This window comes from Gasterosteus aculeatus, chromosome 12, assembly GCF_964276395.1.
Source record: "Gasterosteus aculeatus chromosome 12, fGasAcu3.hap1.1, whole genome shotgun sequence".
NCBI lineage: Eukaryota > Metazoa > Chordata > Actinopteri > Perciformes > Gasterosteidae > Gasterosteus > Gasterosteus aculeatus.
In genome coordinates, this window is record NC_135700.1 from 14,539,253 (window position 1) to 14,563,012 (window position 23,760).

Below are 23,760 nucleotides of genomic sequence, written 5' to 3' on the forward strand. Positions count from 1 at the left end.
CGCTGCAGAATCCTGGAAATAACACCTGACGCCCACATGCACGCACATACACTTACAGATAAACAAACACACACAAACCTCTTTGCAAGGTGGTGGAATTGATTTTTACACAGGAAACTCCCATCCAAAACGACTTATTAGACCTTCGCACCGGACCAAGGTGTTTGTGGCTTGGGTGACCTAGATGTCACTTTTCTTCTTTTGTTGTTGTTAACATTTGTCTTTTTTTAGTCATGGTGGCAGCATGATGTCCCTGACTGGTCTTCTAGCACTTCAACAAGGTTTATTGGGAAATATCTCTCAAACATTTGGATGGACTCCAATGGGATTGAGTCCCCAACTTGTGCCATCATCAGATCTACATTACTTGTTTATGACAGAATACCTTCAAAGCATCAGCATGTTATTATGGTCATTGCGAACACGTTAGCAAGCTGACCTTCTAACATAAAGTCCCACTCGGCCTCAGGAGACTCTTATCCTTCATTCACTTTGTTTCATCGTTAAGCTCCAGCTCTTGCAACCGCTGCATTCTGAGATGACAAACCCCCGCATAGAGGGCAAATCATATTAGTTTCCATTTTAAAGTAAAATGAGTTATGTATTTTGTATTTGGTGAGCATTCGCGGGAAAGCACTCCTGAAATTCTCATTCTTGTTACAGATGCAGAAACATGCAGAAACACAAAGAAAGAGGGAGAGAACAGAAGAGAGCAAATGATTTACTAGGGCAGCCAACATGATAATCATGCCTGAATCCTTGCAATGATGCCAAAATACATTGCCATTTTACATTTCAGGGCGATTGGCCAATACAATAAGTACATATTAGCATTTCAGTGTTTCTCCAAGATATGTATTCGGCAGTATGAAGCAGGCTCCTGAAGCAGCATTTACATGTGACACTAAAACTCTCCACTAAACCAATAATAGTGAACTTCTGTGACAGCAAAACACGTGACCATAAAGTTCTGCCGCTAAATCAACAACTGTGTGCCGGAGATTAAACCCTGAGTGGAGAGGACTCTAATCTGTGATGTTATCGAGAGGCAGATGCTAGAACTCGCTCCCTGATAATGAGTTACAGCCTTACTTTTGTTTACTGTTACACAGTCACTCAAAGCCTGCCTAGACTACACGATATGAGCCTGATAATGGCCCAATCAGATTGACATGAGTGAATACGAGCTTCATAGATAAAGTCTCGTCATTTATAAGACACCAAATCAGCCAATGTGACATGCACAGAGATACATACAGACCATCTACAACATTGACGCTCCTGCTTTAGTTTACTTCTTCTTCCCTATCCATCGCCGTTTATTAATTTCTTTGACTTTGTCATTGCTTTTATTTTGTCTGATCTACGTGTCCTGCATTCATGTTGGTTTTATATGAGTCACACACGTCTACTTAACAAGGCATTTACTGATACATTCAGTAGGAACACAACAACATATTTCACCTTTTTTCGTCCTCCCGTGACGATAACTGATGGATAAGAGATAACAATAAAACTTTCTCTTTATCAAAGATTATGAAGATAATTGGCATAAATATTTATTTACCCACACGGCTAACTCCGGGTGTGGTAATCCATTTTTGCCCTCCCAAAATTATTAAATGAAATTGAATTAAAGGATATGCCGGTACTGAAAGAACGCACAAAGCGAATAAACATGATCAAAAATTGGAAGCCTGGTTGGAGAAGAATTCAGCCAAACAACTTCTCTCGTTCTGGTATATTTATTTGTCAGATCACAGGTCAAGTATCAGCGCTGCGTTTGCAAAGGCAGTGAGCAGAACAACTTACTAACATCAGGAAGAACGTTACGTTTTGAATTTCTATTCAGATATAAAAGGAAAGATTTCTATTGGCCCTAAACTGGCGTTGAGGAGGAGCAGGTCCGCTCGCGTTTTGGATTATCAGTACTTATTCAAATTCCCATTTTGGTAAGGAAATTAGCAGGATCAAGAACTATTATAGTGAAGACTTTATTGCGTAATACTGCACATTAAAATGAGTTGAACACAGAAACATGTTTCTTCAAACTTTGTCCTGTTATGACTCTCATTCCGTCAAGAGCATTGCTGATAATGATTGTGGCCTTTAAGGATTCAGATATTCTGTGCAATTACTATATTATAAATAATAATATAAATTTCTCTCCAATTTGTGTTTTGGAAAATATTGGATCACCACAGGCACTTTAAATTAACTGAATACTGAATTCTCCTGTAAATCTGTTTGTGAACCTGTTTTGTAAGATGCTGTATGTAAAAAGTTTCATCCATTTTCGTTTAGCTCCTTCTTTCAAACCGGTCCTTTACCGCTTAATTGCTGCAGGTTTCTCCTACTTTACTTTAATGCGAATCATCGTTAAAATCTCTTTACTTAAACTTGTGTATTCAATTTCTTAATGAGATTATTTTCTGGTCCCAAAGCTTCTGACCAACCAGAGTAATATTCTAGTGAAGTAGTAAAACAAAAAAAAGATCCAAACTTTTCTTTCAAAGTCTGATTATAGTGCACATACAGGGCTGAATACCATTTCCATGGAAAATAAGTGACCAACACTTGTTGTATACTACTTAGACTTTTTACGGGTGAACATTTTTTTGAAAGAGCAAACTACTATATTAATGGCCATTGCTTTCACAATGTGGCAGGTGAGGTAACACACACATTGACACACACTAACATGAACTCACCTGATTGGTAGACATTTAAACTGTACAGGGGGAAGCACCTGGAGAAAAGCCAAGCAAACCTGCCCAGTGACCCGGGACATAAGGCACCAGGCTGACTTTGTTAGTGATACATCATATTCAACCAAAACCAAAACATACTAAAGACTAGTTCACAAACCTGAATAGTGGTTTAAAAAAAACATTGGAGCAAAGAAGAGAGTATTGTATCAAAAACTTTATTCTCAAATAATGTTTTCAAAATAGCTGATAGATAAACTGTGATTCTCTTGAACAGCAGGTTGTGAAGCTGCATTCACAAATGATATCTGTTGTTTATGGGGAGGACAGAAAAAAGGCAATTTCCCATCCTTAAATCCAAAACTTAGAGCAAACCATTCTTGTCTCACCATTCAAAATAGGAGCATTTGAAATGGCCAACATGCTAACGCTCCTGTTAGAGTCCAAATTCACCACAATTTCATTTTTCACTCAAAGCCCATTGTGTCTAAGCAAGAACCAGATATCCCCATGTTTAGACTCACATAAACTCAGATTTGGGGTCAATAAGGGGTCAAATCATCCAAAATCTTCTTTGTATGTGGAGGTCCTCCCCCTCCCATATATGGACATTAGGATCGGCCACTCACAGCTGCTTTTACACAAGAACACTGCCTTTTTGAATACTCTTTATGACCTCGTCACACTTAAAATCTGGTGTTTATTTTTTTGATCAATGTAAATTATGTGTTTGTATCTAAAGTGATCATGTTGGGATTGAAGATATCATCGATGCTCAGACAACTCGCAGATACAGCTGCCACATTAAAAGCAAACGATGAACCGATGAGTAGGAGCCGACACATTTTGTATACTTGAAATGTCTTGGGTTGTGAATACAAAACTTTTTACAGGTCTCACTCAGAGATAAGTGTCTCTCCAGCACAAAGAGAATTTACTCCTGATCCTACAAGGCCTTCTGTTCCTGTGTAAAAGCAGCCATAATGGTCAATGATGATATATGCTTTTCAGTTTGAACCTTAGATTTTTACATGGTGTTTAACAGTAGAAACATCGACTTTAATGAATAAGCTTTTGTTGTACCTACATTATGGGTCATAAAAAGTACAGCATGTTTAATAATCTGTTTTTGTTTTTTACAAATTCTCCATAAAAAATAGATTTCAGTACAAAACCTTTGTTTTCTTTTCAACTACTTCAAGTTCAGCAGCACATGATGATGTTGAGATAATGGTGATTGTGATGTTCAACTCGAAAACATGGACATATAGTATGTATTGCTGCATCCTGTCACCATAATATACAGTATGAATATAATACGTACATATGTGGTGTCCACATCTACAGGCTGCCATGGGTAGAAATGACAATGACTTGTCCTTTGCGCTGATGAGCAAAACAAGGCTGCAGTCCACTCACGTTCAAGTCAGAGAAGGTGGCAGATTCTCTTTGAAGCCCTGATGCTGAATGTATGGCATGAGAAGTTTGTCCAATCCAAACTATTGAGAAAAAGTTCACTCAGAGGCCGGTGAAAGGCAATACTGAATTTTTTTCCTAAAACACCGCAAACTGAACCTGAAAGAAAACAACCCCTCCCACACAACCACACACAGACACACACACACACACATCTGGCAATAGCATTTGAGCAGATACAAATAAGGTCCATACAGCTGCTGAGCCGCATCAGTATGACACGATTGCAGTCCAAGCGGGACTGCGACTGGAGTTTAGGGCAGATATCTCTGGTGTAAAATACATCTATTATCAGTATTATGTTCATCATTTATTTGAAATACACCACGGAAAAAAAAGCTTATGTCAAAAACAATATGTGAGGTTTTAAATTTTGGCAGATTTTTTAGATATAAACAGATAAAGTCACTGTATGGTATTGCATACTTGACTTCATAGTAAATCTCCACTGAATCAATTAAATCAATTAAAGCCTGGGGTGCACGCCGGCAATAAGAGAGGAGGCTAGCGAGCAGATGCTCTGCTGTTGTTTACAGATGTCTCGTTTATTTTTGTGAGACCATTTTGAACGTGTCTTCTGGCTCGTCGCCTTCTGAAATTATTACCAGTATTATGGCTAGTGCAGACATATGTATATCTTATGCATAACTTTAATATTTAGCTCTATGTTTCTAACTTTCTGCCCATGACCCTGACAGTTTCCTAATGATGATTGACAATTATTATTATTATTAGACCAAAAACATACCCTACATTCCACTCGTCATCTGACACAGAGACCTCTCGGCTAAAAAATGTACTTTCCCATACAATAAAACTGCTTTGGGTAATTTGGTCACAGATGAAATCTTATCACAAATATGCCTTATCGGAGTTTGGGGAAATCTGTCTATGTCCCAGGTGTTGCATGGTTAAGAAAAACACAATAATGTACATTATTATTCATAATGCACTTATCTGGGAACTTATTTTTGTAGGAGACAGGTTTGTTGATATCATTTGTGTAGATGAATGGATTTGTGAATGTATGATGGTATGTGGTTGAATTACACGTGGAACATAAACGGAAATTCTTTCACAATAAAAAAACATGCAAGTTAAAGCAAATGCATGAATTGTAGTGGAAGAATAGTGTGCATGGAGAATGAAACCAACAAAAAAACATGCATGAGGACACTGAAAGCAGTTAAATCTGTGATCCAAACCGATTGCAGCATCTTTCGAAAAATGAAATCATTTTGAGAGAACACTGCAAATAATGAACAAGCTTGGCAAGTGATGTTCGTGGACTTTGCTAAATCCTACAGACTCATGGCCATTGGTATTATTTTTTGATTAGTAACACCAGGAAATAAGCTGAATGCACGGGCACACTGGCTAAGCTTGTGCATTTGTTGCAGTGGGATTCAAGCATTGATAAGCAGGATGTAACTGTCTGCCCACGAGGTATTTCTCAAGCAATGGCCAGGTTCCAGGTTCTGATATTTCTCGACAATAATAATTGTGCATGTTGTCTTTGTACCATTTCTGTTTGTCCTTCAACATGACCAATTCTCATACAGAAAAAAGTTGTGGGCTCTTCAAAAGGTTGTTTTGAAATATGATCATGTGCATCAGATCTGTTTAACGTGTTCCACTTTTTGCTAACGTGACTAGTTGTGGTCACTTGCAACACATATTTAAAAAAAGTTAGAGAAGCAGTCACATGTTGATTCTGAAAGCTTACACTGTCTGCTGAACTAAAACAAATAAGCCCACTTTGAGATGCTAATAAAGCTGTGTACTATTAAACATACCCCAAGAGGACTGTACAGTATAAAATGACGGTGTTTAATGCCTGTAAATAAATCTAGCGACGTGGAACCATAGTTTCAGTGAAATCATACTGCAGAGTATAGATGTTACATTCTACAGCAGTAACAATATTCAGAATAAGCTTTCAGAAAAAAATCTGTGCTGTTATAAAAAAAAATTGGTGTCATTACGGGACACTAGAAGCTCAGGGGTTAGCTGAACTGACATTTCTGGTTGGTTAGCATGTTGTCATGGCAACAAAATCAACAATGAGATAGCATGTGGTCACAACTTCTGCTCACAGGGAAGGTGAAATATCAATGTGTATATACAAACACACCTTAACCCTGTTTTTAGTCATTTTGTCATCTTTTTAAAGATAGAAGTTTTTGAATAAAATTCTCTTTTTCAATGACTCATTTTCAAACCCATTTCAGACCCAAAAATTATTCTTTTTTTTCATAACCCACTCAGAAAAACACACTAGTGCAAAATTTGTGCGGTTTAAGAGTTCATATAAAGTTTATATTTTGGGGTCCCCAGCAGCAGTGGTTTGGGAAGTACCATGGGGCCACTGGGTATTTGAACAAAGAGTCTGTTCATCAATATCTTCACTGAAGAAAAATGCCAAAAGAGACAAATAGAGACAATTATTTGCCTCTGTTTCCATAGCGACCTGTCCTTGTCTTTCTTTCCAGCAGGATTAACAGAGTTGTCGATCCGTCCATTTGTCTGTGTGTGTCCGTCTAATTTCTTTCAGTCAACCAGTCCGTCGTTAATAAGTTCATGTATTTCTGATTGATGGGGCAGGAGAGTATGCTGTAGGAAAAAAAATCAGTCATCACGACGGATAATTCCAACGGAGATATGAGAAGACAAATTGTTTCCTGGATTTGGCCACAGCCGACTGCAGCGGTTGAAGATCTTGACAGCTTATTGCCTCCAGGCTTCCACTTGTTCAGCCACCAGGCACAGGATCCTGGCTACCCCAATACCAAAAATCTGTCGTCTGACTGTTTGATTGTGGTGGACAGGTCTCTGGAAACCAGTCCATTGTGTAGACCGACCAGGCAACTCAAGTGTCTGGTTTTCGGGTTCAACACGGTCTGCCTAATAAGAAATATTGTACACAGGATTGATTTGTGTGAAATAACTTCATACCAAGGTTGCTGTACTTAATCTGGGAAAAGTAACATTTGCAAATGCCACATTTGCTGTGTTTTAACCTAAACACGTTGCCAAATACTGTACCTAACTCTATTTTTGTAGTTTTTGATCCAGCACCAATGATGTTTTTTGTGTTGACATGTTGGAAAAATCGTTATAATTTACATGAATGTCTGGAGGGGATTGAAGGGTGCAATAGTCTATGGATTGGGGGTAAAACCTTGCACCTGCAGCAGGGTACTTAAATTAACCGGAGCAGCATGTACAACATGTACCACTGTAAAAACAAATTGGCATGGGGTATGGCGTTAGATTGGCTAAAAGATTACTCAAGTTGCAGGAAGGGGATTTAGGAACCATATGACTGGCCATTCAAAGCCCTTTGCACAAGGAGGCTGGGTCAAATTTAGCAGAAGTCAACTGACGGCGTATGAGCACTGGGTCAATGGGGGGGGGGGGGTCGCACATGGAAGAAGTTAAATAAGCTGTACCATCATTCTGGGTTTTTCCTTAGGGCCTCAACAGTAGCAGTGTTTACGGAGACTTCCAAACATTAATCTCTGACATTTGATGTCATCGTTGTCTTTTACCCCCTGTGTATTGGTTCTCGTTTTATTTCGCTCAGACTCTTGGGATAAGTGGATGATATTGTTGTTCAGGCAGTAGGTGGAGCAGATTGTGCTGACAAAAGGACCAGCATGCTACAACACAGACTGCTCACGCGACAACTCCGAATCATTAGTTTGTTTTTCACGCAGACCAAGGCAGAGGTTGGACTGAACCATTGTATAAATAGTCTCCAGGTTCGTTGGACTATACCACAGTGCAGACCGTATTGAGAGTGGTATCAAATCGAACTGCTTTTGCCTCAGTAGGCTTCATGTTGGTGTCATACATTGGGTTTTCAAATGATGCCTGACCATTGGTGCTCTCATGGCCGACATAACCATTGAACTGGACCTTGGGACGCGTCCTGCAAAACAAGATGAGAAGGAAATAAAGGTGGAATATAATCTTTTCAGCGGTTAGATTAAGAAAACAAAAACAAGGAAGCCAAATGAAATTAAAAGGGTGGAGGACTCTAAAACAAACAATAGCAATAGAAACACAAAGTCAGTGTAATTTTACAACAGCAAGATTAGGTTGCACAATTTTCCGATGAGTTGGTTTAGAAAACATCAAACAGCTTTCAACAACTATCAAAATGTGTAGAGCTTTTTTGAACCACAAACATTTCTAAAATCTCGTAAAAAGCTATTAGTGAAACTTATTCAGCCAAAAGGAAGAAAGCACCATGTATTGAAGTTATGTCATGTCAAGTCATTCATTTGAGTGAAAAGCCAACACAACACTTCAATTTAAGACTATACACCATGTTATTTTTCCCATTAAGCGTCCTATTCAACATCCCTGATTTTAAAAGCACAAGTGTCAAGGATGTGTGACTTCAAGAACTACCGAGTAACAGAATGTTCTTAATGTATTAATAGAATCAACAGAGTATTGTTTATATTTCAATGTTATATTGTATTAATTAGTTCTACAACTAAATGAAAAAACATTACATGAAAAAAGCCTTGTCGTAATATTAAATATATTATCCGTCCTTTTCGGCTGTCTGGTTAGAGATTCAGGGTGAAACCTTAGAGCAGATTTCTAGTAAAATTCTACAAATTGCAGGGAAAATGATGGCAGGACGGAGAACATGAACCATTACATCGGCCCGCTTCGGTGGTTTAGCTGCCCATCTCCTGCACTCATGTCAGTGTATGTCTGTGTGTGTGTGTAACCAGACATCATCCAGAAAATGGTACCCAATGGTTTTATTTCAAAAGAATATATTATCACTCAACCTGGCAAGCTTTTACTGCAGGGATTCAAACATACTCTGTGAAATATGACAACCCCCTTCTAGTTTGTCTGTTTGTCACAGATTACACTTTGGGATAATCAGGTCCTATAATCCAGTTAGATATAATCACTTACTCCCAAACCCTGTGGAACTATTAGCAGGGAGGAGTGCTGCAGCTGAAACACTGTTTGACTCTGACCTCATTAAGAGTGTGTGTGTGTGTCTGAGCGTGTGTGTGCGCGCGCGTGTGCGTATCCAACCCTGGGGAGCCACTAATCTTACCCTACATGCTCAACCCATTACTTTACAAAACTGCACACACACCAACGCACACCGCAGACCCCCCTATGTGGCAGTAGTTCAAATCGCTGCACTAGTTTCTGGTTGCTGTTGGTGCAATAGTTTATTTTTATTGGTGGAATGAAAAACGGCTCACATAATTGCTTTGACAGTGTTATAGAGACTGTACAGAGTTATCGGCAAACGTGGGGAGGATCTGCAGTGTGCACACTTCTTGCTTTTAGTTTTATTTTTAAGACATATTGTTATAAAGAGAAATTATATCCGTCGGCTGTTTTTGATGACATCAAGCTGACAGATGACAATGAGATCGAAGACAAAATAAATATTTTAGTAGCTTTGACTGATTGCTGTTTTGAGTAGGGCTGCACAGCTTTTAAAAGTTACATGCAAATATTTCACAATGAGTGTACGGTATGTCTCGCAAAAATGACTTAGCTGATATGAGGAGCCAATGTGTTGTGTTTCCATGAGAATTAATTTACATTTTAGTTTACAGGTTTTAATTAAATCCGTTAATATAAAACAAAACTAATTATGCCACTCATCTCAGTTCAGAATCATTGGAATAAAAAATTCAGATGTGCAGCCTTACTAAACAGCATGAAGCAAAAATGTAAAAACTAAAAACAATGGATGGCGAGTTTGACGGAGGATGTGGCGGCGGGCGGCGGTCTGGTTGCTGTCTGAAACCAGGTGAATAATAGGTGCCAGTCTTACCTGCCACCAGGCCCCCAGGTGTCTTTTGGTCTCTCATTGTCATCTGTGTCAGCAGACAATGTCCTGCATACAACCATCAACTTTAATATAAGTCAACTATCATTTCATAATGTTAGCTGGGAAGCGGGTTGCGTTGCACAGTGTAAAGTAATATATGATAATAATAATAGGGTTAGTTGCTATCAGTGAACTGTACTAGTTTGACTGTTTACTGTGTAAGTTTGCATGGCCCTGCACAGCAGTCACCATCTTAGAATTCACAGAATTTACAGCAAAGCTCATACATACAAATGTATTAGTTTGTTTTCCTCAACAACATCATTAAACGAGGGCACTGCATGTCTCCATGCAGATAGAGTTCATGCAGCATACACCTTCCATGAATGTCTAGCCAACGGATTAACATATAATAATGATTGGATGAGTAAGACTTTGAGTCATGATGTTCAAAAGTCAGAATATCCTTTAGATGTAGAATCTTCAATAGGAAACATTAATGAGGACATTTTACCTCCACTATGGCAATATATTATCTGGCATCTTTAGGGTGTTTTAAGTCTTTTTTGCACTTCCTTAGGAAAAACAATTAATATTTAAGCTTATTTATATTTAATCTTCATGGTACGCTCCAAGTTGTATAAGTGATGCTTTAAGGTTTGAACAAATGCTATAAAATTCATAAAAGACCACAGTTGTTATTGCATTTCCGTATTACCAATTAACTGTCAATTACAGTGAATTATATTACATCAAAGGGTTTTTGGCATCAGCGCCCATACAAAATAAACCCAAAGGTACTGTATTTAAATCTGTACTTTGGGAGGAGAATTATTCTTTTTCAGCTGTACTGCAAACTAATGTCACCACATTTATTATTTTATCCTGACAAAATGGGATTCATTTTCAACATTAATAAAAAAAAAATGGCATAAAGCACTAAAAGCAAAATAAGTGCATGAATCAGTTCAACTGCCTGCCATGGGACTGATTTCTTACTGTGAGAAGCTTGATAAATACAGGCCAGTTTTGGTGCCAGCTCCTCAGATTGAGCAGAACATTTACCAAAAGAGAGACATACAGTAATGAGACTTTCATCAACAGGAGCCTCCAGAGCGACCCAACGGTAAGTGTGGATGTTCAAGGAAACGTATGAAATTAAGTATTAAATTGATTAATATTGCTGCGGTGAAAAGAATTAACATTCAAAGAAACCATTCAAACAAACTGATAAATAACAAATAATTAAGCGGGCAAACACCTGCTTTGTATTCTAGTTTGCTGTTGGTCAGTTTTTACATGATGGATTTACATTGAGGATGTGCCTTACCTGTGCTTGTAGAGGTAGAAAGCAAATCCAGACAAGATGAGAGCAAAGAAGGGAACTAAGATTGCTGCGGCCACAGAGCTGCTGTTTGTGTAGGGGTTGGATGGGTCCATCGCCATGGTTACAGGGCCTGGAGATACAGACGCAGTTGAACCTCAAAATGCATGGGCACATAAACCCTCTTGTGTATGTCAAATAGAGGATTTTTGTATTATTATTATTGTGTATACTCTAATTCTGCTTCTCATAATTATTCTGTAAGAAAATACAAAATTCATATTACACTAATAAACAAAAACATTTCTTCAATTTGATCAAATGTTTTAGTCATACTCTCAGTATGACATTGTTTAATAGGAAGATCTAGGCTGTTTTGTTTGTTGTGGTGCTTACTAGGCCTGATGACAGAAAGACATACCTTGCCTTGTCAGATGGAACTTGCCAAAGTCTTTACTGTGAATATGCCCCTGGTAGACAAAGGTCCTCTGATCCGATTCTGCAGTAACCTGAAAGAACATCACAATCAGTGAACGTGTTCCAGTTTGTTTTATATAATTTATAATTTTATATAATTGTACCCAATTACAACAATTGGGTACAATTGTTGTAATTGGGTACAATTGGTCTGTGTGGAGTCTGCATGTTCTCCCCGTGTCTGCGTGGGTTCTCTCCGGGTTCTCCGGCTTCCTCCCACAGTCCAAAGACATGCTCTGGGGATCAGGTTAATTGGGGACTTTAAATTATGTGACACATTCACACGTAGATGTGTGAATGTGAGTGTGAATGGTTGTATGTCTCTGTGTAGCCCTGCGATTGGCTGGCGACCAATCCAGGATGTACCCTGTCTATCGCCCGAAGTTGGCTGGGATGGACTCCAGCCCCCCCGCGACCCTGTGTGCAGGATAAGCGGTTTGACAATGGATGGATGGATGGATGTACCCAATTATTTCCATTCAGATGCATCAGGACTTAGGACCTTTCCTAAATTAGAGTTACAGTTAACTACAGTTTGATATGAGCTCTCTGAACAGAGCGCCGATACTGTAAAGGTTCCTTCAGCAATAAGGGATTGTGTGATGGTGGTACAAAGTCCTGCTGGAATCACAGAAGAAGAATATGATGGAAGCCCTTCAATTCTGTCAACCAAAATCACAGCAAGAAGCCGCTGAGAAGGTGAATGTCATAAAAGTGTGAAGAAGTGGAGGTGATCTCACTGATGACATATGAGAGGTCTAGTCCTTGGATAACAAAGTATTTAAGTGTATTCTAAGGGAGGTAAATGCAAATAGTTCCCTGCAGTGGTTTGCCAGTTCCGATCAAACATATTTAAAATAGCATGTACATTTAAAAAACCTTGTGTGATTTTAATTTCTTTTACAAACGTGCATATTTAATGACCATTGTTGAAGAGACCCTGATATTTAAAAGCCAGATAATAACTACTCTCAAAACCTTCATACATGAAAAAACGTTCATTTTGTAAAAAAGTAATGTGTTGTTCAAACACATTTCATTCATTTGTCACCACGTCTTCTCTCCCTCTCTCATTGTCGGGACATTATCTCTCTGCATCCTGCACTTTATAGCCCTTTGACCCTTCCTTTTCTTATTCCCACCACAGTCTTGTTTAAAGACTGTAGCAGCAATCATTGAATCATACATCCACATTTAAATGTTATGATCTAACTGTAGAGCTCTCGTTCCTGGAATCACAACTAAGCCATTAATTACCAGCCTGATTCTTCCGCTCCCTCGCTCTTTTTTTTGTCATTCACAACATGATATATTCTCTATCCGTAGGCCTCTTTTTCCTTATGTCCTTTCTTTCCATCCCTCCCCCGCCGCGATCTTTTAAGATGTCCTCACTCTGTTCCTCTTTGTCAGCAAGGCAAACAAGATTACATTTCTGAACCATTCCCTGGTGGAATGGAGGTGGGGATGAGCTTCGGAAGCCCCAGCTTCAAATACCACATGGAGCAGTTAAAAAGTCTACACGGAACACGGAAGATGACTTGTCTTTTCCTTTGGAACACTCTTTCGATCAATGTTTTCACAGGTTAGAAATCACAAGTCATGCACATCATAGATAAATAATCAATACACAGAGAAATGTGCAATTCTTTGGTGTGATGGTGTGGAAAACTGTTTTAATTAGTAAGGGGGTGATCAATTGGTTTCAAATAGTTGGTAAAGAAAATGAGAGGAAGTTTGTCTTACATGTCCATCTATAGCCCAGTTGTCATTTTTAAACTTGCTGTAGTAATGCTCCGTTGGCCCCTTCACCTGGTAGACCTTCAACAGCAGCTGGTTCTCCTCTGACTTGTACGTACCTGGATGAAAAGATATGTAGGAAGAAATTGTTTTGTAGGTACAACTAATGGAATTTAACTTGGTGTCACATAAATTAACATACACATAACTTGTTATTTGTGTTGCCACTTGGCAAGAAAAAGAGAAACACAGTGAGCCAGAGGTCCCATGGGAGGTTGACGTACAGGAGAACAGACAAAAGGAGACACCTTGACATTTAAAAGGATGATCCGCTATTTCCTTTAAGAAGCACTTGACACATTACTGGGGAGAAAGTGACATTTACCCTTAAGCTACATGTTTACTTGGTTAAATATAGTGCCAACAAAGAAACTGCTGTTCAATATGACGAGTCCATGCCACGGATTCAAAATGACATTTTGAAATATATTGAGAGCCCTTTTTTCCTGCCAGAAGAAAATCTTTCACGACTACGGAAGGAAACGGCACTATTAGAAAATATTGTAGTCATCGAGAGTCAGACCCTGTTCAACCCTACTATGTTGGGGGTTTTCAGTCCGGACTGCAGCTTCACCCTTTGCTAACCTTCCAGCATTTTCCATACAATATCTTCTTTATGCCTGCATAACATTTAAATATAAATATATTGTGTGCTCAAGATTAATGCTGTGGTAGGTTGTTTTGTCAGGCGGTTCCCCCTGCATGCTATATTATTAAACTGCTTAGCGCTCAAACTTAAGCACAAATATTTATTTCTCCTCTCTGCAGACTGTGAATGTTGTGCTTAGGTGCAACATAGGGATTTGCACCAATTTTAATCTAGAAACGATGTGCTAAAAAGTGTGAATGAAAGCTTAATCTTTGCCAGCCCGCTGAGTATTTACGCCTACAGTAATATTTGTGTTAATTACACTTAATTTAGAGTCTATAAAACCTAGAATATTTTTTAACCTCCCTGATAGTGTTGTTACAATTCTCCTTTGCAGTAAAACTTTCAATTTTATTTACCTTTTGTATCATATTAATTTAAGTACTTTCCATCCATTCTCTAGATATATAGATCATTGGGGTGAGATTTTTTTATTATTTCAATTTTACTTTATGACTAAATTCACTTTATTGATGCAATTTTGTTTTAAGGAAAACACTGATTTGGATAATTTTACCTTTCCTATCTTAAAACAGGTAAAAGAGTAAAATGAATTGATGACTGGAGGATATACGTTTTTTCTTTTTTACCTGACAGTCTGATTGAAACTCCGCTGGTTTCCAGCAGTGTGACGTTGACTCTGCCACTGGTTGCGTTGAACCCAGTAACTGTAAATGTGGTAGCCAGTCTTTTTCCAAGATACTCATAAAAACCGCTCCACTCTGAGTTCGGAGAGAACACGTCCACTGGAACTGCAAAGCAGAAACAGAAGCAAAAAAAGTTGAAAGAAGGTGGAAAATATGTTTTACCTTGAAACTTGTTTTGCCCTGGCTCACACTGGGACCAATAACACCATGTTAACGTTTTAGTCAAAAAGGATCAATTTCAGCATTCTTGTTTATATCACTTTTACAACTTTTCCCTGCAACAAGTTTAAAGTAACGAACTGAAACGATGGCAAGAAAACGGAGATTGTTGGGATTCATCTCTTATTGTTTGCCAACACATAAATAAAACATATTTTCCGTCGGGTGCTTCGTAACTGACTGGTGCAATGTGTGCATTCACACACTTAGAAATATGACTTATTCAAAATAGAAGATTCAGCGTTCTTACAAAAAGGAATAATTCTTCCCTGGCTCTCTATAAATGCAGATGTAGACTACACAATTCTATCTGGAATTTACAAGGTATGACATGGTATTGCACCTGAATGTTTTCAGTGATTTATCTACTGCGTCTGAGGCTTTATCCTATTAATCCATTAAGGCTGCTTGCCGTAAGCAACACCCGCAACGTCCTCCCACCACAACACTAATTCTTCCCTGGAAGATTCTTTGTGGCCACACGTTTATTAAAAAACAGTTTATACATCTATGATTTAAGTACAACAACGTGTGCAGTAGTTGCTTATTCCACACACCTCGGATCTTGTTCTTCTGGACATCTGAGTCTCCTCTGCCTTTGGGATTGACCTTCACTCCAACTGAAACATAAATCAGCACTACATTTAGTTTACTAACAGCTTATTAACAGAATATTTGGTATAGGGTTCGGAATAGATCAACGGACTGACTCGATATTAAATATATGTATCAATGCAGAACATTATAATGCCATGATATTGCTATTTGTCAATTTTGTTTTTCTCCAGACGACAGTCTATATGATATGTCTGTATATATACATATATATACATATATTTTTTTTGTTTTCATTCATCACAATATTCACAGTCATCTGCTCCTTATCTTTGAGACCAGATAGGAGCATGTGATAAAAAACTAACAGACATCACCGCTGCATTTATGAAACGCCGGAGGCTGACTTTTGAGAGCACAGCAATACCATCAGGGTGCAAAATGCATTCATCTTAAACCATAAGGGATTACGATGTTTATTCAATATTCACGGCTAAACATCCGCCCATTTCAAGCAGTGTAGTTTCAAGATTGGATCTGAATACCTTTACAAAGCGGGGGTTTGCCAGACCATCTGCCATCACTTTTGCAGGTTCTGTGCTCTGATCCCCCTGCCAGATAGAAACCATCTTGACAGGTGTAGATCAGCGTGTATCCCAGAGTCGGCAGGTCCATAGATCGAACATCAACATTACTTGGGGTCTCTGGCTGTCTGCATGAATGGGCTGAGTGACAGGTAGGAGCCAAATGAACAGAGTGGTCACTTGTATTGCATTCTTCTCCTCAAAGTCAAAATACGCATTGAATAAAATGAAACACTACGATCACAAAAAGATCAACAGTTACAACAAAACAAGATTAATTAACACACACACACACACACACACACTATGATAAGTCAAAATAATAATATTACGCAGACCAATAATGGACATGATTATTTCTTACCAATACATTCAGGTTGTGTCCCACTCCAGGTCAGGTTTTCTAGGCACGTTCTTGTTGTGGAGCCCAGGATGTGATAGTTCTTGCGGCACTTGAATGAAATCTTATTGCCAACCTACATGATGGAAAAACACATTTTTACCTGCAGTTTGCCACACTCAGCACGGAGTACTTGTCATTAAATCTCATAACTAAATTTGTATTGACCCCTTAATCTGACCAAACACAAAACAATACCTACTGTCATACAATGATTGATCTTTGTCAAATTGAAAAAAGAAATTAAACTAGTCTTGTGCAGAATTGAAGGCCTCATTACGCTTCATCACAAAGGAAAAATGTAAAATGTTTACACACAGTTGGATGGACTCATCACAGAACTATCCGAGAAGAAATAACCATCTCTTGTTATTTATTCATAAAGGTCAACTTTCTAAGCTCCCGAACTACCTCCCATCTCTTCTCCCATTTAAATTCCACTAGCCTCAGTACATGATTAAGTAAGTGCTTCGGGTTAGATGAATCATGCTAATGCTGGCAGAACCAGTTTCAGGTACTAGGAACCTTTTAATAAATAAACTGCAAACGGCACTAAAACGAGTCTTGCATACCCCAGGGAGGTCTAAAGCTTTATTATCCGATGTTTGTTGATGATTACTTTCAGCAGTTTTTATTTTCCAAGTTTATTATGTAGTTGTTTTGTTTTGCTGTTTATATCCTAGTGTTTCGTGTTCTCAGGTCTCTCTTGGAAAAAGGAAATTAATATCAAAGAGATTTAAATTAAAGATAAACCTAAACAAATAAAAACATGTTTGATTGGCTCTTGTTTTTACAACTAAGAAGCATTGCAAACCTTAGGCTCACTCCATCTCGGATGGAGTTTGTAATTCTTGTACTTTATCATTGGGATTGTGTTGTTGCGACTCACGTTGTGGCAGAATCCTGCTGCCATTTTCTGACATTAAGTTACCAACCAAACTATGCACAATGTATTTAATTAAATTAAAAATGGTATTTTATTCAAAGTAGATTACAATAATATATATATACTGCATTTTTCTCACCTGAAAGCCCTGACCCATGATCGGTATACCATAAGCTGGAGTTCCTGGGTCCCGACAGTTGTTGAAGGCTTGGTCTACACACACACATATAAATACACATCATACTTTTATACTTACTTATATTATAAGATACATTACACATTTTAACACTTTTAACTAGGTAAAACTAATTTAACTACGTTTTTCTGCTATGAAAAGCAGCTTGAATCTAAACCATCATCATAGACACTGACGCCATGAATGTGTTGGAGGGCAAAGGTTGTTTGGGTTACTTGTGGTGGGATTACCTATACATGCTGGTTGGTGGCCGCTCCACATGCCATCAGCTTGACAGACTCTGGAGGCAGACCCTACTAGCAGGTAGGGGGAGTGGCAGTAGAACCTGACCTCTGACCTGCACAGAGACATAAACATTAAATTACACAAAATGAAGAACTGATGAGGAAATTTGAATTATGAGTTCATGGTTTTCACTGTCATTGGAGGGGTTGGAGAGTAACATCTGCTGAAACGTCTGTTGTCTACCACCAGAGCTGTGGCCACATATTCTACAAACTGACGTACAGACATCGGGGCCAAACAATGTTAAATCCTTTTAACGTCTGACAAAACCTTGGCAGAACAAACAACACTTCCTTGGGTCACAGTAAAGACAGTGTAAATATTTACATTGAAACTAATATATTGTGAAGCACGTGCAGTCTTGAGATATTATTAACAGTAATCGAGAGTTGGTGTATTGACAAAAATGCAGGACACTGCAGGCCGTTAACGAACGTGTACAGCAATTTCAACAAAGCACGGGTCATCTGTAAAGCTTGAAAGCCCTTCTGCAAATTGTTTCAATAAATAATCAGTGTCTATCTAACTACTGACCTGTAAGAAAAGATGTTGCCCTCTCTGAATCCACCTCCGGGAGAGCCAGAATCGCCGCACAGGACAGCTGCATTAAGACAACAGACAGAGTCAGGAAATCCACTTTGTTTGAACTGCTCAACATTACAGAGCATCGGTTAAAGAGGTTTATAGGTAGTGAAAGCCACCTAACTTACGTAAACACTTTGGTACGTCCCCTGTCCACGTCCCGTTCCCCTCACACGATAGCACAGCGGAAGTGGACAACTGGTAACCATGGAAACAACTGTAGCTAACACTGGAGCCCCATGAATGGTCGGTGCCTTCCACTTTCCCATGGTGTACTTGAGGAGGAGGTCCACACTGGATGACTGGAACACACACAGACGCACACAGATGTCTGAGATCACCGACTGAGGGTAATCGATCATGTGCAGTAAAACAGCTCGAGCAAATACATGGTGGATGAATAGTTTAAACTGCAGCCTCACTGGCTCAAAAGGTCCTGTGTTGGAGTCTGCACTAAACCTCTACTTTGTGTGTGTGTGTCTGTGTGTGTGTGTGTACAGAATCGGTTTCCTGCCAGCTGTGACAATTACATTTCTTTTACACTGCAGCCGGCAGTACAAAACAGATACCGGTAGTTTGAAAATGGTTTGCCAATAATGGATAAAATTGTTAGCATGGGATTTCATTTGATCATTCGTTAAAATTTACTATTCTATCTTCAAGCGAGACAAATGATGCAGCATCAAAAAAAGATTCCGTCTCTCATCCATGACATCTAGTTAAAAGAGCGCTTCCTGTGAGGGTTTTTCCCAATGGTATATGACAAGATGGCTGCAGATGGGAGACATGGCATCAAGGGAAAACCAAGAACAGCAAAAGCAGCAGGCAGCCAGGATCATTGTATGGACATTCTATGGATGTGCTGTCTTAAAGCATAAGAAGAACTAGGACACCATATTTAAGTTGCTTAACCAAAAGACAAACCATGATCACCGCGTGGATGTTTAGAATGGCTTTCTGATTTCACGGTGATGTTGACTTCCAAATCAAATAAAACCCAAATGGTCACCCAGATAAAATTGACAAATATCTAAATTATTACTATTAAATATGCATACGTCAAATAAAGAGAACAAGGTACATGATCACATGAAAACATACAGTTTAAGCGTCAGAAACCCACTGTGTGCACCTATTAGTCCATGCAGCTGTGGGGCGTGATCATACATGCAAGCAAGTTGTATATAAGCCCAGACGTCTGTATATATAACTTCACAACACCCTGATCAACATCTGTGCGAGTGTGCATGCTCGAGTGTGCATGTGCAAGACGATGATAACCAGCTGCACCGCTTCAAACATCTAATAAAGTCAGTGTAATCCTCATCCAACCAGGGGGCAGATGGTTTCACACTCTATTCACTCCGCTATGATGGCATACAGAGAGTACACATTAGCAGACACAGAGAGAGAGGCAGACAAACAGACAACATATACATGCTGTACATACAGGAGACGCACAAAAAATAACTCACTGAAATTAATTATGGGAAGAATGCAATAATATAACAATATTATAACAACAACCATTTTTAGCACATTTCTTATTCTGTCAGCGGTCGAGTATCCCCTATTTCAACATTCTGTTTAATTGAAGATTACAATTTAAACTACAAAGAATTTCCTTTGTTTGTTTACGGTTTCATTACAGTTTTCCAGGCAACTGCTGTGTGCTGGCTGCAAACCAAAAACATGACAAATTCTGGCTTTGTATGTCAGCAGTGTCCCAATGAAGCACTGACTCTCCCCAAAGTCATCCTCCCAGTCTTGCAAAAAGTGTTTAATTTCCAAATTTCCTTCTTCTTTACTCAACGTGTTCTGCTTGTTGTTAGTCACAGTGAAAAAATCTTCACACCTGCACACAAGACAATTCCAGCCCCAGTTCTTAAGGCATCATGTTTCCCCCGCTTCTGTTGTGTGACTTCAGGAACAATTGCTCGTGACTAGCCAAGCGCTGATGGGGATTCAGATTAATAATTAAATCACGAGTGTTTTCTAACCCAGGGAACAAATACCAGTTGTCTAAAAATAGAGAAAAAAAAAGACTCAAGACTTAGACTTGCTTGAGAAGTTAATATTCCCGCACAATATTCCTGCAGGTATTTAATGCCAAAATAACTAACAATACAATTGATTGTTGTTTTGTTTCTTTCCATGGTTGCGAATAGACAAGGCTGGCTTCACGTCGAGCCATGGTTGCGATGCTTGACTCCTTTAACTCCATCTTTGTTCTTGCCTCTCACGTCTCCGCACTGTTCCTCCCTACACTTTGGTCCCCTGCTTTCTCTCAGCACTTCTTCTCTTGCGCACCATTCTACATGGTCCTTCTGTCCCAGCTCCAGTCCTTTGTTACCCATTTCCATTCGTCTGGTGGTCTCCTCCTTATATCTTACTGCCTCTCCTTCCCTCCCCCCCTTTATCTTTTGGGTATATCTCTCTTGGCACAACTCAGCCAGCCAACCAATTTAATGGGCATAATCCTTTTTCTCACAGTGTGTTTACAGGTTTGGGGCAGGTATTGATTCGTCTCTCTTTGTTTCTTCCATCAGTCGCTTCCTCTCTCTCTCTTCTCTGTAACCATCTCCTTTTAGCGCTACTGATGGCTCATCACATTCTCTCCTCCCTTTCATTCACACACTTGGCACTCGCTTCTTCCACCTCCCATTTTCAAACCTTCTCAATCACTTTGTTACTCTCTTAATGTGTTTTTTGTGTCTCCTCTCTTTGTTATCGAATATATTCTTCCAATAAACGTCTTCCTCTCTCGGTTTTAACCTTTAACTTTTTCCATTCATTCATCCTTTCTTGTTTCTATGTGCCTTCTCCTCATGACTTCCCTTGCATCTTTCCTTCTACCCTCACATGATTCCTTTTGCTTCTTACAACTGTCTGTCCGTGTAGGAAGAAGCTGTTGTTCCAAAAGAGGATCTCGTGAAGACTCGCCTTCAGGTGCGAGAAAGCAGATGGGATGAAAAGAGGGGAGCTGAACAAAAAGATGTGAACAAAACTACAAGCTAAAAGAGAAGAGAGATAAAAGTATAGGGCCAAGGAGGGCGAAAAAGAAAAGAGAGAAATGGGCAGAAAGAACGATTGCTGCAGTTTCCTACCATTATCTCTCCACTGTCTCATTCTTACTCTTTCCTTCTAATTTCCCTGCGCCAGTCTCAGTCTATACCACCTACGGTATATCTTACTTCTGTGGTTTCCTTCTCTCTGGTTCCCCCTCAGTAGCCTCTCAACCGGCTTTTTTCATCTCAGTTCAAAGCCTCTGCAACCGCAGGAGCCAGCTTTTCTGTTTGTAGGCAGGAACGTCAGGAGGGGATCTCAGGAAACATTCCTTGTTTCTGTTTTTCAGTAGCATAGTCTAAATATGGGCTGTTATGAAACTCAAATTCATCTCAATTCTTATGTGTTCTTATTTTCCTTTAGTCTGTTAAAACATTTTGGAACAATGTGAATCTGCTCTTGGCCTTTTTTCGACTGTACAGTGTCACAATCTGCAATCCTAGTGTGTCTCACACTGGAATATGATTATCTTTATGTAAAGGTTCATGTATGTGCAAAACTGCAAAACTGCAGGGTGAAGGTTATTATCCCTCCGCAGGTTTGGGCCATAATCCACTTTGATCTCAAGTGGGCCAGACCAATTAAAAATCATAGGGGGTGGGGGGGTTGGCGCGGGTGTCCGGAAGGGGGCCGCCGGATCGTGTTGTTGACGGCGGGTGTGCGGACAGTCGATAGGGGGTACACAGTCATTTTCAAGCGGGCGCTGCTGCCTGGAGTGACGCCGTGGTCGAAAAGGTCTAACCCAGGGGTCCCCAGTCTTTTTCGGCTCGCGAGCTACTTTTCACTCAACTTTTCAATCCAAGTCAAGGCAATCAACCACCCCTCTCCCTTCTGCTCAGGCAGTTTGCCCAAATCATAATAATTACGAGCTGTAGCAGTGCTGTCAGAAGCGACTGCGAGCGCCACCTAACCCTGGAATGTTGAAAATTTCTTGTTTTGAATGTATTATTTCTATCATCAATACATAATTGTCAAATATGTATGCATCATTCCATTTTGACTTCATATTCAACTTGTTTTGTTGTAATTGTTTACCAAATGTGACTTGAGTATTATTCACAAAAATAATACAATTTAATTGAAGCTCATACGAACTCAAAAGCTGCTGTTCTTGTCAATTATTTCTTTGAAAGCAGTTATTCAGGGCATTCGTTTGTCTTACCTTTACAGCTGGGCTTGGTTTGGTTCCAGGTTCCATCTTTAGTGCAGAGCAAAACGCTGTGTCCGGGTGGTTCCATCAGGTGGCCAGGGTTACAGCGGTAGGTAACAGTGTGGTTGAAGGCAAACTCACTCCCAAAAAAGATCCCATTGGCTACTTGGCCAGGATCTCCGCAAGTTATCACTGAAGGAGGTGAGATCAATTTCACAGAAGTGAATACTTTATTTAGACTGTGTATCTATCTGCAGTAGTGTGGCACTGGCAGTAATATTTTTGGAGAAATCAATCTTATTAACTATGTTTTACTTCCCTGCTTCTCCCGGCTCTGTTTAACTACACAAGTTTAAATATCTGACACAACAACCTTACAAATGCACAGGCCTGAACCTGCACAGCAGCAGGTGGACCAGTCCATGATGGAATTGTCCTGGATTTTTCGCTAACAAAAACACCACTATGCACCCAGAAACCCTGATGATATGTGCAGTAGTACTGAAGTGCTGGAATTAATTAACCCAATTTGAAAACAAATATTTGCTCACAATAACTAGATCCCCATCTAGTGATAGTAAAAGGAGAGCCAACGCTATGAAACCTATCCTACCTGTGCAGTCCGGGGGCTGTCCTGTCCATGTCCCATTGGTTGTGCAGTGTCTGGTGGTCAGGCCTGATGTTTTGAAGCCGTCCCAGCAGGCATAGGCCACCGAGCTTCCGAAGGTGATGCCATCACTGAAGACGATTCTGCCGTGTGCTGGGGTGCCAGGGTTACCACAGGATACAGCTGAGGGTTTAAGAAATAAATACCAGACAGCCGTGATTAGTCACAGTGTATCATTATGAGCATTGTTGTCTTAGGGTCACTCGGGCTGAAGCTGTAGGCTGAAGCTGTAAGCTGCAGTGATGAGGGAATCAACCAAATA

At 39.5% G+C, this 23,760-nt stretch overlaps 1 protein-coding gene across 1 annotated transcript in view; it reads right to left on the reverse strand.

The window, feature by feature from the left end:
* Nucleotides 1–6,472: 6,472 nt before the first annotated feature.
* LOC120833991 (CUB and sushi domain-containing protein 1-like) overlaps nt 6,473–23,760 on the reverse strand; it is a 276,934-nt gene continuing 259,646 nt past the window's right edge. Inside the window, exons 61-75 of the mRNA XM_078085041.1 lie at nt 23,445–23,621; nt 22,844–23,023; nt 18,744–18,917; nt 18,568–18,634; nt 17,979–18,085; nt 17,692–17,765; nt 16,631–16,742; nt 16,228–16,407; nt 15,685–15,747; nt 14,852–15,013; nt 13,559–13,671; nt 11,760–11,847; nt 11,345–11,471; nt 10,018–10,080; nt 6,473–8,118 (exon numbers count right to left, since the gene is read on the reverse strand). Of these exons, the coding sequence (XP_077941167.1) occupies nt 7,959–8,118; nt 10,018–10,080; nt 11,345–11,471; nt 11,760–11,847; nt 13,559–13,671; nt 14,852–15,013; nt 15,685–15,747; nt 16,228–16,407; nt 16,631–16,742; nt 17,692–17,765; nt 17,979–18,085; nt 18,568–18,634; nt 18,744–18,917; nt 22,844–23,023; nt 23,445–23,621 (1,847 nt within the window). The 3' untranslated portion in view covers nt 6,473–7,958. The remainder of the gene's footprint in view (nt 8,119–10,017; nt 10,081–11,344; nt 11,472–11,759; nt 11,848–13,558; nt 13,672–14,851; nt 15,014–15,684; nt 15,748–16,227; nt 16,408–16,630; nt 16,743–17,691; nt 17,766–17,978; nt 18,086–18,567; nt 18,635–18,743; nt 18,918–22,843; nt 23,024–23,444; nt 23,622–23,760) is intronic.